At 32.9% G+C, this 15,862-nt stretch overlaps 1 protein-coding gene across 3 annotated transcripts; it reads right to left on the bottom strand.

The window, feature by feature from the left end:
- Positions 1 to 6,574: 6,574 nt before the first annotated feature.
- Positions 6,575 to 12,466, bottom strand: LOC139498200 (histidine N-acetyltransferase-like). 3 transcript variants are annotated; one of them, XM_071286553.1, is made up of 4 exons: positions 12,391 to 12,466; positions 10,276 to 10,497; positions 8,751 to 8,987; positions 6,575 to 7,169 (listed from the first exon to the last, which is right to left on the bottom strand). In XM_071286553.1, the coding sequence occupies exons 2-4, from the start codon at positions 10,450 to 10,452 to the stop codon at positions 6,612 to 6,614; spliced, it is 972 nt and encodes a 323-aa protein (XP_071142654.1). In that variant the 5' UTR covers positions 10,453 to 10,497; positions 12,391 to 12,466; the 3' UTR covers positions 6,575 to 6,611. The 3 variants fall into 3 exon arrangements, with proteins under 3 accessions (XP_071142654.1, XP_071142653.1, XP_071142655.1); XM_071286552.1 differs by lacking the exon at positions 12,391 to 12,466 and adding an exon at positions 11,120 to 11,237; XM_071286554.1 differs by lacking the exon at positions 12,391 to 12,466 and adding an exon at positions 10,796 to 10,975.
- Positions 12,467 to 15,862: the final 3,396 nt, after the last annotated feature.

The raw sequence follows: 15,862 nt of genomic DNA, 5'->3' as shown, positions 1-15,862 counted from the left end.
AAGTCCAATCATCCTGCAACACATGCTCCCTATGGAATAGTTTTTTTAATTGTCACACCAAATTACAATTTTACCCAATTCCCACACTCCACTGAACATAGAAAATTAAAGTACGAATGGTGTTTATATGTTTGGGAGTTCAGTGTGACTAGGACATTGTTTTATGTAGGGGCAAGCCGAGGGCCAACTCTGGTTGCGGGATTTTCCTGCGTTGAGGACCCATTGGTGGTCTTCGGCTGTTGTCTGCTCTTTGTCGGGTTGTTGTCTCTTTGACATATTTCCGATTTGCAATGTCAATTTAAGTATTAAGGTATATTGGGTGTCTTCCTCCATATTGGATTTTGAAATACCAGATATGCGATACGTACATTTCTTTACATGGTATGTCTTTATTGAAACACTGCCGTTCATAATACACGAGGTAGAAGTTTTAGCCCACTGCTTACGGTCAAAATAAACCTTTGAGACATTTTATGAAATTAAAATTCTAAATTGTTCTACAAATATATTTGTATAAGTTAGCAGATATGTTGTACTTGGTCCGTTTATTGATAGCGTTTGCTTTTGTTAGTGTTTATAGACTTAACCTTTTTGAGTTTTGACTTGTAGTTCGGTATTATTTTGTATATTAATACATGTGAAAAATAAATTCAAGATCTGTTGTAAAGACCAAACCAAATTTCATTCATCAATTTTTTTATATGAACACATCCAAAAATCCGATATCCTTTCTTCATATACAATGTATAAAATATGTTTAAATCCTACATTTTTTTTCTAAATATGTCTAATTTTGGGTCCTCAATGCTCTTCAACTTTGTATTTATTTGGCTTTTTGAACTATTTTGATCTGAGCGTCACTGATGAGTCTTATGTAGACGAAACGCGCGTCTGGCGTATAAAATTATAATCCTGGTACTTTTGATAACTATCTACATTGTTTGAACACTTTTTTTAGGAAGTTCAATTTCGTAACATTATAAAAAAAGACGATGCAGTATGAGTGCAAATGAGACTACTCTCCATCCAAGTCACAATTTTTAAAGTATATAGTTATATATAAAAGTACGGCCTCCAACACCGAATAGCAAGCTATAAAGGGCACCAACATGCCTAGTGTAGTGCAAAGGCAACAGTAGTATACCGCTGTTCGAAATTCATCAATCGATTGAGAACCAAAAAAAAAAAAAAAACAAATCCGGGTAACACAATTAAACTGAGAGGAAAGCACCAAATATAAGAGTATAAAACAATTTAAACAGGAATCTATATAAAAAACAAGAAACGAGAAACCATTATGAAACACATATATAGTCGACGAGACAACCACTTAACAACGAATTCCTGGATAAGTATAGGTGCAAACAAATGAAGCGGATTTTAACGTTTTGTTTGAAACGATTTTAAACCTGGTTTAGTTATTTGCTATATATCTCACATTTATACAGCGGATTATGCGAGACAAATAATAGTAAGCTCAATTTGGTATATTGAAATTCTTGTAAGTGATTGTCTGTCTGGCAGCTTTCATCTGACATTGACCTGGTGTACATGGTTAATGGTTTATTGGTTAATATGAAGTATATTTTTAAAACATGAGCAGTAGGGGTAATAGTATGACCATGTCAATTGGGCGCTTTGGTTTTAATATAAACATGACGTAATTTGAATCGTACTTTTTGTAACAAGGTACTTTGAGTAGAAATTCAATGATGTGTTTTGCATAAACGATTGTAAATTGTTGTAATTTGGTGTACACATCCGTATTTTATCTGATCTTTACCTTATTTATATGCATTGCATAGATCATTGTTAACGTTAAGTTGTCATGAGGCTCTATAAGAGAGGCCGAAGAAAACTGATAGACATTAGAATTCATAAGTCGTAAAAAATCTAAAAACGCAATAACTAAAAAAGGCCAACAGACAAAACATAGTTCACAAAACACAACATAGAAAAAATAAGACCGAATATAAAGGCAACATTAATGTCTTTGTTCCAAAGTTACTAATCGATTGAGAGAAAGCAAATATCCGGATTACAAACTTAAACCAAGAAAAACACGTCAACTGTAAGAAGTAAACAACGAAACAGCAGATACACTAAAGTGCAACAAAAAACAAACGGCAGAAAAAAGGAACACCAATCCCCAAAAAAAACTGGGTGATCTCAGGTGCTCAGATATTACAAGTAATTATATATCTATGAATAGTTTAGAATTATTGTATATTCATATCACCGCGACCTATTAACATGGATTATTATAGTGCTTACTAATGTTATAAATGTATCAAACAATTGATCATACACTTTTAACATTAAATGCAATCATGTTCAGTAAACCAGGTAACGCATCCTGTGTGCACTCTTGTCCTAATATCATGCATGTTTAAGTAACGCTGATTTATAACATTTGACTTCATAGTGGTATGCGATGTTATAAAGAGCTGGATAGAGTGATAAAGGATAAGCACAGAATTTTCATCTGTGATCGAATAGAAGTCCGACTGAATCCCCATATCATGACTTCAGTCTTGACTGAGTTAGGAAAAGGTCAAATGGAAGCCTAGCCTTGTTTGAAGGTTATAATGAAATTTAACCAAATGACACACTGTGGATTTATACATGTTCGTTGATTAAGAATAAATAGATTTTCGTACTTCGTTCAACTTTAAATTCATGGTATATAAATACCAACGAAACCCACGAAAATTAGTATTTCGTGATTAATACCAATATTGAATCCATAACACATTTTTATCTCCTGGAGACGATGCATTTCTACAATAATCTGAAAAAATCCTTCCGAAACTGCATTCTTCTATAATTTTCAATCTTTATCGATAACATATCGAACTTAACGAATTTCATGTGTAGATGGACTACTTTTTAAGTCACACAAACTGATTGTACCGAAAAGTATGCAACGTGAAATGCTAAATAAAATCCATGAATCGCATATGGGTATCAACAAATGTAAAGCCCGAGCACGAGATGTGTTGCTTTGGAATGGAATGACCGCTCAAATAGAAAATTTCATAAGCAAATGTTCAACATGTCAAGAGAATCAAAAGAACAAAGAAAAGAACCGATGATTGAATCAGATCTACCAAAGAGACCGTGGTCGAAAGTTGCCGCAGATATTTCCCATTTGAATGGAAATGATTACATTTTAATCGTTGATTACTACACCAAATGGCCCGAGATTTACAAATTAGACAATCTAACTAGTAAGAACACAATTGCTTACTTGAAGAGTACATTTTCAAGATGTGGAATTCCGGATATTTTCTACTCAGACAACGGAGTCCAATTCAGCAGTCTTGAATTCAAAGATTTCGCAAAGGATTACGGATTTCAACATCTTACATCTAGCCCTACATACGCACAATCTAATGGGCAAGCCGAAAGGACAGTTCAGACAATTAAATCTTTACTAAAGAAATCCAAAAACCCGTACAAATCACTATTGGATTACAGGAATACCGCAATTACAGAATTGGAATTATCACCAGCACAAATATTTTATGGACGTAGACTAAAAGCTACATTACCAACAACAGCACCGCTACTAAATGTTAACAATTCACAGGATATTCGCCGAAAATTAAAGGAAAGACAAAGCAAACAGAAGCACTATTATGACAGACATTCAAAACCGTTAGAATCACTTCAAAACGGACAGAAAGTTTTACTACACGATGGAAATAAATGGTCGAAACACGCGACTGTAAAACGTAAACATCACACTTCAAGGTCGTACGTAGTAGAAACAGCTGATGGGAGACTTTACCGGCGTAATAGAAAACATTTACGACCTTCTAAATGTAGCAAAGATCAACATACACAGAACATTGTGCCGATAGTGACTCATAATCATCAAGTTCATAAAGAGGTTATCAACACACCCAGTGCAGACGAAACATCAGCATGTGTAACTCAATCCGTCGTTACAAAAACAAGGTCAGGATGGAATGTGCAAATACCAACAAAATTTAATGATTATGTGCGATAAGCGATGTCAATATTCTATGTTATATAAAAGTGTTTATCATTCGAATAGTGTGAAACCGAAAATAATATAAGATCAAGATAATTAGTAGTGATGAAATATATTAAATCAGAATATCGAATTTAAAAACATCATGGAGATGGGATGTATATAGAGGATTGCATGATTATTTGACTTTGGTTAGGCATAGTTAGGATATTAAGATAATGATAGGACACTACAGACAATTGGATGAACAGTTAAATTCATATTCAGATGGACAGTAATTGATTTTTCTTAATAAAATGTTTATGACAATTCAATTTCAATATCAGCAAACCGAATAAAAACAAATTTTATTTTGAAACTCTTTCGATATATTTTAATGATTCATTTAAATTAATTAATTTCGTTAATTTCTCATTTGCATACTTCACTTTATTTTAATCTGCTACTTTCATTTTCTGATAAGGGGAGATGTCACGTGTGCTAAATCTGTATTCTATTTATACTCGGTTACAGCCTCTGTTTCATATATGTATACGTCATTATGTAGTTATAATTAAACTAGATCTGGAACTGAACATGTCTGTTCAATAAGCCACACACAACACATACTATTATTGAAAGGATGATTTCAACTTCTCCACTTTGAACTCTAGGAAAAGCTTCCTGTGAGCAGCAACACTCTATAAAGGGAATGAGACGACAACCAACATTGTACAATTCATCTAATATTTCTTTTCCATGAACATATCAGACTGGGGTCTTAAATAGATGGAATAAGTTTTAAAAAAACGTAATTGTTCTAATATTTTGCTATGGGTTCCTTTCTCGATCTTTTCAAGTAACGATGAGTGTATTCTACTTCCTGCAGATTTATGACATACGACTTAAGGTCGGTAAAGAGATCCTCCTTTGTCCATCCATTTATGTTGCATTTACATAAAGTTATTCTGTCCGGATTTGTTTCTGACTATATGGTATTCTTGTTTGACTAAATTTTTTACTTTAAAAACCATTAATACACTGTAATAGATTACGACGTTATTTTTAGAATGTCATCATTTTCACCAATCAAAAATATATACAAGGTTTTATTAATACCTTTTCTGAAAGTTTGTCAATTCATCGTTAGTAATGTTTTTTATTGTAATTTCATCCATTTTGAATAGTTCTTTTTATGTCAGAGACGAATAAGGGCGCTTGAAAGGTGGGATGGCAGGGGCAAGTATAGACAAGTACTTGATGCATTATTTTTTTTGTGTGTGGTAAGATTATTTTATTCTGTGTCTGTTTCATTCATAGGGTCTAAAACGGAACGTGGTGAATATCAAACATTAAAAACATTAAAAATATCCAAGAATGCATTCCAACGTCTGCAAATATCCTCAAATATGATTATTATAAAAGGAAGTATTTTTTTTTCTAGATTTTTTTTTGTACGTAGAGACATTCAATCAAATTCTTATCTATTTGTTTAACAAATTATGGAAAGGAGGGGCCATGATGTGTCGGTTTTTGAAATTCTTATATTTATTTGACAACCTTTAATGCAGTTTTTATGTTATTTTTGTTTTTTATCTGGTAAAACGGAGAGGGTTGTTATCTAAAATAAAACTAGCTTAAGTAGACCATAATAACTGGTTTTTTTTTTCATGTTCATGTTATAACATTATTATTTATAGTTGATTGTTGGTTTTGTTAAACGTCCAGTGACAAATATTTCATTTATGTCCAGGATAACTGCATCTTATGTTTTGTGTTTATCGTCATAATCATGATAATAATTGCTTTATTTTGGTTTGCCTAACATTTCTTGCATATTCATGACATATCAAAATAAAAATTAAATAAGTATGTTGTGCAGAGTGAGGCGAACGGTTTTGATTATAGGAATTTGAACTACAATGTACTGGGGAAAAAAATCATACGTCGAAGAAAAAACGACAATACCATGGCAAAACAGAAAAGGCGAAGACTAAGAATGAATAACAATACATAGACTAATCATGAGCAATACGACCCCACCTAAAACCGTGCGAGGTGGGTGTTTCATGTGCTCCACAAGAAATCGTCATCGACCTCAAAATGTTTCCGTCGTGACTGATATTTTACTTACATTTTATAAGCGAATCCATTAAATAGTTTCAGGAGATAATTTTTTTTCAAGTAAAACGGACAACAAACGGACGGAAGACAGACGTAAAGGGATGGCAGAAGCTTATATTACCCCCTGTCAAACTGATTAAAAAGCAGGGTAATAATGTGCTCGCTACTATAGGAAGTTTACATTTCCCTTTGTTAAACTGATTTTAAAGCAAGGTCATAATGTGTTCACTACTACAGGAAGCTCACATTATCCCCTATTAAACTGATTGGAAGGCAGGGTCATAATTTGTTCGCTACTACAGGAAGCTCACATTGTCCTTTGTTAAACTGATTGGAAAGCAGGGTCATAATTTGCTCTCTACTACAGAAAGCTCATATTGCCCTCGGTTAAACTGATTTTAAAGCAGGGTCATAATGTGAAGCCATACATGATGTTTTGATACTGATGCTCATAAAAACTAAAACTAAACAGAAATACACAAAAAGTTGTATTTCGATTTCATTTTTTTTACAGTTTGCTTGTTATTCTTCGTCTGACACTTGTTAAACCTGTTCCATACAATTCTGTTCTTCTGTTAAATCCAAATTCTTCGACAGCGCTATCCAGAAATGTCCAACTAGTTCCTTGGCTTGATATACCACGAAATAATATATATTCACTCATTGGCCGACAAAGAAACTTAGAAAAGTGTAAAATGAGGTGCTCATTGGTATTCTCTGACAAACAACCATAAGCGTTGAAATTAAAAACCATTCCAATTGGTGCTTGCCAGAAATTACTTATAGAAAGTAAAGTTCTTTGTGGACAATTTAAATCAGACACCACAACAGTAGTTCGTTTAGAAATAATCAGGGGAGCATTCGATTTGATAGCCCTATATGGTACCTGGTCAACAACTATTTCGTCTTCAGGGAATAAGTACTGCTTATGGTCAGTTGATGCTATAATTTCACCAAGCATCTTTTCGTCGATACTTTCAGATTTTAACGAAGGATTTTCTTTCCTTATGACACTAGAGTATTTATTTTGTAGTGTTCTTTTATGTGTGTCGTAAAATCGAAAATCCTGTTAAAAAAGAGAGATTCTTCATTCATTTATATTATAACATAAACAATTATACTTTAAAATGTAAAATACCAGTTCATAAATCAAGAAGTTATTAATAAAACGACGGTTCCAACTCTCTCAAACCAAGTTGAACTTAGGTGAATTTGTTTATTCGGTGTATGTCCTTTTTGTTTATACAGTTCCTGACATTGCAGCGTTTTTACGTATCACTGGCTTTAACAAGTTTACGTTTGCGCTTTCTCGATGAAAGCAAATCCATAAATGCCTTTTTTTAATAAACGAAACGTATAAGGTGTTTATTTCATTTGAAGACGGAGAGCAACGTTTATCTGTAGTAATAATAGTAGTAACAACACATATTTTGAAGGAGGTTATTGGTGTGTTAAGTAAACCAATTAACTCACAAACTAAAGAAAGTCCGAGGCACTATTCACTTTTTTCGAATGAAGGAAATTTACACAGCATTTAATTGCGTAAAATTTAACTAGTTTATTCCTTTAAATCCAAATAAATGAACTAAACATTTTATTCTGATCAAACTGTTTCATTAACAGCAACAAAAATAATTTCGCTTATTTAGAAATTCTTACTTCATCATTAAACGGCACGAGGGTCTAGATAGGGGCCTTCAATTTTGTATTCTTTACTATCTTAGCCATTTTTCTTTATTCCTTATAAATTTCCCCATTTTCCTCTATTTTCTATATTTAAGCACCCCAATATTCTCTTTTCTTTTTTTCTTCCTTATTTTCTTTATAGCGTTTTCTTTTTGGGATGGGGGCTTTTTTCTGCGCCTTCGACCCATTATTATCTATCCTGTAAACGCCATTCAGACCCTCATGCATGTATAAATATACAATCATGATGAAATATTTCCACAGGAATATAGATAACCATACTTTTCGAAATTTTGGTTGAAAATGCTCTTCAACTTCTTACTTTATTTGGGCCTTTTAACTTTTTTTAAATGCAATTAAGGTCAACGTAAACAGGATTGTCAGACATGCATCTTCATCTTACAATGAATCTATAGACTACAATATATCGTCGTCAAACGGGTCGAGGCAACACATGTTTTGGACGATTTTATGCAAAGAAATATATTTGTCTCGATCAAACAGAGAGGAACGTACGCCATCTCAGTCCCCCCCCCCCCCCCCCTGAATTCGCCACTGTTACTGTAATGAGATTAGAAGTATATCTAAAGATAATTACTTGTTCTAAGGTTTTGTAGTATGTTCCTTTGTTAATCAATTGAAGTAACGGTAAATGTGTTCTACTTCCTGTTATTTTATGACATAAGACTTTACAAAATGTTAAGCTTGTTATCTCTTACGAATCTATTTTAAGCATATCTAGTTGTGCAAAATTAAGTATGGTCAATGAACGATGCAATTAAGATCAACGTCAACAGAACCTGTCAGAGATGCATGCTCATCTCACAATTAATCTATAGACCACAATATATCGTTGTCGAGCGGATCGACACAAAAAATGTTTTGAAGGGCTTATGCAAAAATTAAATTTTTTTTTCGATCAAAGGGAGGAGAAATTAGAAGTATGTCCAAACATACGCACTTGTTCTAAGGTTTTGTTGTATGTTCCTTTGCTAATCAATTGAAGTAACGGTGAATGTGGTCTACTTCCTGTAGTTTTATGCCATATGACTTCCGGTCGGTAAAGAGGTCCTCCTATCTCCACCCATTTCAACATTATTCCAGCAATGCCTTTACCAGCGTATTCTTTGGAAACTCTCCCTGCCCTAGTAACTACACTTCTCCCATCATCCACAGTTGTCATTAAAGTAAATCCTACCTAAAGTATGAAATATCTATTTATTATCAACACAGAATATTTATCATTATAATTGAAGAGTCCTAACTTGATTTTTGTTTTCATATTATATATAATAAAACAAGCAATTGACAATAATACTGTAGAGGTCCGATTTAAAACAAGCCATTGACAATAATACTGTAGAGGTCCGATCAGAAACAAGCAATTGACAATAATACTGTAGAGGTCCAATCAAAAACAAGCAATTGACAATAATGCTGTAGAGGTCCAATCAAAAACTATCAGTTTAAGAAACACAGAAAATACCACTGTCATGGGAAACCAACAAAAAAAAAACCAAATCAATCACTAAACACAGATAACTAAAGATTATAATTACGATCCCCCAAAAAACAGTGATGGACTCGTCCATTGTCGAAGAGTCAGCAGGTTCTGTTCCACTATTGACACCCGTCATATAACTTTTTATTGAGTTCCTTGAACATATCCAGTTTGAACAAATGGCAAAATGCAAAATCTGAAATATTGGAAGTTTATAAGAACATAAAAATCATTACTGATAGACACTGATGACCAACAAAAGTTATCGTTAATAAGTTCTTGTTTTTCGTGAGAAAAAAAAGATATATTAAAAAAAAAATTGTAAAAGAAGATAGTTTATACACCACTTTTTTTAAAGACATAGAAAATTAATAAAATTAATAACATGCAAAAATGTTTACAAACATATAGCTTTTATCATTGGAACTTATGGACATGTATTCCAATCCGGATAAGTTCTGAAATTATACAAAGTTTGTCATGACGTCACAAACTAGTTGAATTTAAAGGAAAAATGTACAACTCATTTCTTATATGAAATGAGTCTGGTGCAAGATTTGCCTACCCTTCCAGAGCACGCGTGGTAACACCGGTTATTGGTTAGATTATTGTTGCTCAGTCTTTAGTTTTTGTCGATTGTTGTTTTAATCATGTCTTTTTCGTTTTTCGCCATTTTAATTTTGATGTCTCTTCGATTTTTCTATTCTCCTTTTCGTATTTGCATCTTTTCTAAAGCATGAATTGTTAACGATTGAATACATAGAATAAACATACGTTGTGATGATGTTAAAAGATGAAGTGTATAAAAGTAATGACGAATAATAAAACATCACGTGAAACGCATATACTGGGTTCCTGTCTTTATGTTTCTGTTTTACTCAAACATATATGACAAGGGTATCTCAGATACCCGCATGTTGCAAGGGAGATAACCAACCATTTTATCTTAATATTGTGGTTCTAAAACTTAAGAAAATAATCATACAAATGTATCTCCAATGACAGCAGCATACATCTCGTTGTTTGGCATATCAATCAGCATATGAAAATAATCAGGAAGATAGTCACCGCCATTATATATCTCTGATGGGGGAAATATTGTCATCACTTTCTCATAGTCTTCTTTTGTCACCCTTTTACATCTTATCAGGCTGCTGTCCATTGCGTTAACTTATGCAGTTAAAGTTATTAAGTTCTTCTTTTGTATCTGTCAAGATAAAGTAAGACACCAATCATTATGATTTTAGACAAATGAATACATCATGAATACCTTACTTGTTCCTGTATTCCTATGACTTCACATAGAGATTATAAATAAGAATGGAAAGTAGCTAGCATTATCCTTAAATTTCTCAGTCAAATTCAACCATGACAGTGTTCGCAGAAATACAATTATTGATTTAACCGATTGAGTCCCTGCCCGATTGCGACATCCTTAAGATTGAATTACTAATTAAAATGAGTTTATGGATTTGATTTTCAATAGTTAATGTTATTCAACACACTTTCTTTGTGTGGCTGTTGAGTGTTCTAAGAAGTTCTTCTACTGTATCACTTCCCTGTCAACACTGAGGTTTTTATTTCGAACCTCACAAGTGACAGGCGCCTTTGACTCCAATCTTAATTCACTATGATTGCCAGTTTTCCCGCCGAAGGTTGGTGGTTCTTTACGAGCACTCAAGCTTCCTCCACAACAAAAAAAAATTAAAAAAAATAGCCGCCACGAAATAGCATATAGTTCGCAAAGTGGCGTTAAACACCAAATATCAATAAATCAACCAATCTTGTTTGTGTATCTATAGCTACGCTCTGAATTACAAGATACTAACCAAGAAACAACAAAACCGTGAAAGACGGGTAAAAATACGCTCCACAACTTTGCTGTTCATACACGTAATCACTCTCTAATTCTGATTTGATTTTTGATGAATATTTCGTGTGTTGTTTCTGGGGAAAAAAATAGATTTTTTGTACATCAACTTACATGTTTATGAGAAAAATGCAACACATGTAATACATTCTCTTCATTTCAGTTAGAACAAAAGCTTCGAATCGGGTTTTGTCCGGCCTTTTATTGCTGACTTTGGTTCATTGTTGAAGACCCAATATTACCTAAAAATGCTTACATCCATTATCCATATGTAACCATTATTTGTTGGATAATTGTCTCTGATAATCATATTATATTTCCTTATTTTATTTGTATGTACATTAGTACTCTTAAAGTATCAATTTTCTTGGGAGAGAGGCAGGATGATTTTGAATGGATGGATAACTTGACATGGTAAGGACTAATAATAAGTAACTTTGCACAAAACAGAATGGAAATGAATATTCTGCAACACAAAATGCATGAAACAAATGTGTACAAATATCCATATCTTTTGGTGGATAATTGTCTCTGATAATCATACCATATCTCCTTATTTTATTTGTATGTACATTAGTCATCTTAGTACTTTAAAGTATCAGCAGCGAGTCTCACTGTCTTCAGTAACCATTTGATTTTCTTGGAAGAGAGGCAGGATGATTTTCAAAAGAGATAACTTGGCATGGTAAGAACTCATAATAAGTAACTTTGCACAAGGCAGAATGAAATTTAATATTCTGCAACACAAAATGCATGAAACAAATGTCTACAAAAGTTAAAACAAAATTATCAATCCGGTAAAAACCACCCCCTCCACCCCTAATATTAAATGGTCGACTCCTTGATACGTGAATTGTATTTGTATTCTATAATACGTACATGTAATTATATATAAGGCGTATAATTAATGTATTTACTGTGTACATTATCTTTTGTCCTCGTAAGAAAGATCGTCCAATTACTTAAGCATTTAATATACACAAATAACATTACAAACGCACACAATTATTTGCGTCGTTGTGCTGCTGTTTTATTGATTGCACCAGCACATCTGATGATACTACTAACAATGTTTACGTATCTGACTATTTTGTGACAGGTATATAATTTTGAATGAATGATCCAATATTTTGACTTGTAAAAATGTTTGTCCTTTAATCGGCAGTGAAATTAAAATAAACAAATGCAACCACAAGTTTCCGGCAGAAAACATTTTAAAAGATTACTTACAACATGTACTAGTTAGCGTTTGAAGTCCACTGTGTAATTTATTCATAGAATATTTTACCTGGATAGTGTAGTAAAGAAGTATGACGTAATATATGAAAAAGGTCAAAATATTTTGTATGCAGATCAAAATAGTGTCCCGAAATAGTGAATTATAAATGTGTGTTATCTTTGAATAAATAACTGTCTGTGACATTATTTTTAAATAAAGTTTGCTTTTAATTCTCTTTCTGACAAACAATACACCTGATGTATGAAATTCTGTTCTTTTGAATCCTAATTCTACAACTGCGCTGTTAAAAAATGTCCAACTAGTTCCTTTGAGTGATATTGCATGAAGTAATATATATTCACTCATTGGCTGACTAAGAAACTTAGCATATTGTAACTGATGGGATTTTTATTTTCTCAAACGATCAGCCATACACAAAAAGACTAATATTTGATACTACATGTGCTTGGAAGGAGTTACTTACTGAAGGTAAAGTTTTTCGTGCATATGTTAAATCAGACACTACAACTTTAGTTCGTTTCTACAAAATCAGCGGAGCATAGATAGGTCTTTATGGTACAAAATTAGCAACAATGTCGTCTTATGGGAATAAATGCCGTTTCAAGTCTCAATATTCTAGAATTTCACCAGGCATATTGACATCAATATATTCAGATAGCAAAGATTGATTTACATTTCTCATGACATTGTGATTGTAATATAAGGTTTCCTTAAGTACGTCGTAGAAACGAAAATCCTATAAAAAAGAAAAAAATATTCTTGTAGCAGTAGTTTATCATCATAAAAATTAAAATTACACTTTACAAATGTGTTGTGGTCAAAGAGCTTTTCTTGTTTTACCTCCGTTAGGGTCGCTCATATGATACAAAAAATTGACAACCAAAGATGTATAACTATCGTACAAGAGATATTACACACGATATACATGTACATAATTGAGACATCAATCCAACAGCAAAACCAGTGTGCACAGTTAAAATGTCTTGCTTGTTTTGCTGTCTTTGACTAAATGACTAAATGTTATGTTTAAAGTCTATCTGGTCACGGACTTACTGCAGAATAAAACATTTGATCAGTGAGATAATAAAATGAAAACAAAAGAAAATATCGACATCAAACAGATATGTGCAAATTGCGACAATTATATACACATCAAGTGTTTGTAATAAATATCATGAAAACTTGTCCTTCAGTTGACCAATGGACAATGTAAATGAACCGTTGCAGACAAGCAAGCATGTATACCTAAAATATATTCCAACTGTTGTTAATTCATTTCTTTATAATAATTCCGAAAATAATCCGAAAGAAAATAGGGTCAACAATAGATGAATTTTAGGACGGGGATATACATTAAATTTCACAACAATTATGTATGCAAAATGGAGAATGCTTATTATTTTTTTAACGAAATTGAACAGTTTTAGGAAATATAAATCAAGAGGCTGAAGATTCTAAGGGGAGATTCAAAACTGATTTGTCGAAGGAAGACAAATGATACGCCCTTATACTGCATATTGAGATTGTTGCAAGATTAAAATGGGATATTTCAAAGGCATGTAATCATAATTATGTTCATCAATTCCAACAATTACGTAAGTCTCATATCTTTGGAGTGACAAACCAGAAAATTTAAAAAATTAAAAGCTAGCTTCCATTCATCAATCCCAACAATAAAGTAAAGTTTGGAGAAAATCAATCCAGGAATACTGGAAAAGGTGTTTTATTTGTGAATAATTATCTTAAATGTAAGAGTCAAAGTTCCATAACTCTCAAACGACAAACCGGAAAAATTAAAAAAATAAAAAAAAAATAAAAAAAATAAGGGAGCTTCCTTTCATCAATCCCCACAATAACGTAAAAAATAAAAACAACACGTTATAAATTCCATGCGTCCGAAGCGCTTTTCTAAATTTACCTTCATCAGGAACGCACAAATCCGAATATTTGTGAGCCAAGGATGTATAAGGTCCAAAAACGTTGAAGAACTTTGCCTGAGGGAGTTGAAACTTAAGTTTTCTTTATAATTCAAAATTTATAAATGGGCAATTTTAAAAAGTTTGTTATAAATCATGTCAGTAAGGAAGTACTGATTACTGAGCTGATGATACCCTCGGGGACTGAAGAGACGTTGATTGTCGAAATGCGCATCTAGTGCAGAAAAAATGGTACCGTTAATGTTGTAGTCCTCCATCAGCGGTATCGACCCAGTGCTGTTAAAAATTAAAACAACACGTTATAAGTTGCATGCGTCCGAAACGGTTTTCTTGATTTTTATGTTTTGGGAAATCAATTCAGGAATCCTGGATTTAGTGCGAGATTTATGGAAAATTGCCTTTCATTGAAGGGTGAAAATTCCGTAACTCCGGAATGACATATTCAATATTTTTAAAAATCGAAAGGGAACGAAAGGACGAACAATTTTACAAACTGAGGTGATCCGGGAGGATAAGTTGTTCCTGGTCCACATGTGGTACCCTTCGTCTTATCAATGCACAACGTTGAACTAGTGAACCATCATAATGAGATGAAGCTTGTTATAATAAAGTAATCCTGTTTAAAAACTGATTTCTACAAAAAAAAAAATTATAACATGTTTTCTTTTACTTATGCTGATAGTCCAAAATGTCACTCAGCTGTTGAAGAACACACAAATCATATCCCACGGGGATTAAGAAATATGCCAAGTTACCGTATGAAGGGAATGACTCCCTCTTCCTTGGGAGTCTGTTTGCCTTTGCAGAAAAAAATAATAAAAAACCATGTCAGATTGGAATGGGGGAATTAAAACTGATGGCTCGCATTATGAAAGTGCCACCCTATCTGAACGTTTCAAATACTTTGCCTAAACTCTCTAGTAAAAAGCACATTGCGAGCTCCTATTCAACATTTACTCTTTTCTCGAGATTTAGCCGTCATCTCGTTCGACTAGAATTGCAGACCCTGCCTATTACACTGATTATTGAATTGTCGTTGCCCTGCAATGTATGGTATATTTGCCACTGAAAGTTAAGTCAATATAAGCAATCATTTATTGCTTGGTATCGTAATCGTTTGTTATGCACACATTGATACAGGGTTATTTTGTATAAAAACTTGTAGTAAAGATACATATAAATATCAGACGTTTTTCAGCAACCTCGTAATTATTTGTTTCTATAATTTCTATATAATTATAAACCAATTAAGGATTCTGATAATAGGACACGATTTATTAGTTTAACACCATCTTGAGATGTGGTTTTCATCGTAATGTGTCGAATATACGACATGACGAGACCATAACAATAGGTAACTTGTACAGAATTAAAAAAGTTTTGAAAAGTAACAGCAGGAATAGTGACAAACATGAACAGACCACACTGTATACACATTACCGAGGTATATTATAATTGCTTTTCATGTATTTGGTATCTTACCAAACTATATCTTTGTATCTGTGAAAGAATTTAGTAAACGTTT

This window comes from Mytilus edulis, chromosome 12 (assembly GCF_963676685.1).
Source record: "Mytilus edulis chromosome 12, xbMytEdul2.2, whole genome shotgun sequence".
Taxonomy (NCBI): domain Eukaryota; kingdom Metazoa; phylum Mollusca; class Bivalvia; order Mytilida; family Mytilidae; genus Mytilus; species Mytilus edulis.
Note: the sequence above shows the minus strand (reverse complement) of the source record. Positions and strands in the feature narration are given on the sequence as shown.

Bases quoted from the DNA above. Each gene is read 5' to 3' on its own strand.
- LOC139498200 (XM_071286553.1), bottom strand. From the start codon at position 10,452: ATGGACAGCAGCCTGATAAGATGTAAAAGGGTGACAAAAGAAGACTAT. The intron at 8,988-10,275 runs GTATGATTATTT...TTCATACTTTAG, and splicing joins CTGTCATTGGAGATACATTT to GTAGGATTTACTTTAATGAC. The intron at 7,170-8,750 runs GTGCGTATGTTT...CTTTTTTAACAG, and splicing joins ACAACAAAACCTTAGAACAA to GATTTTCGATTTTACGACAC.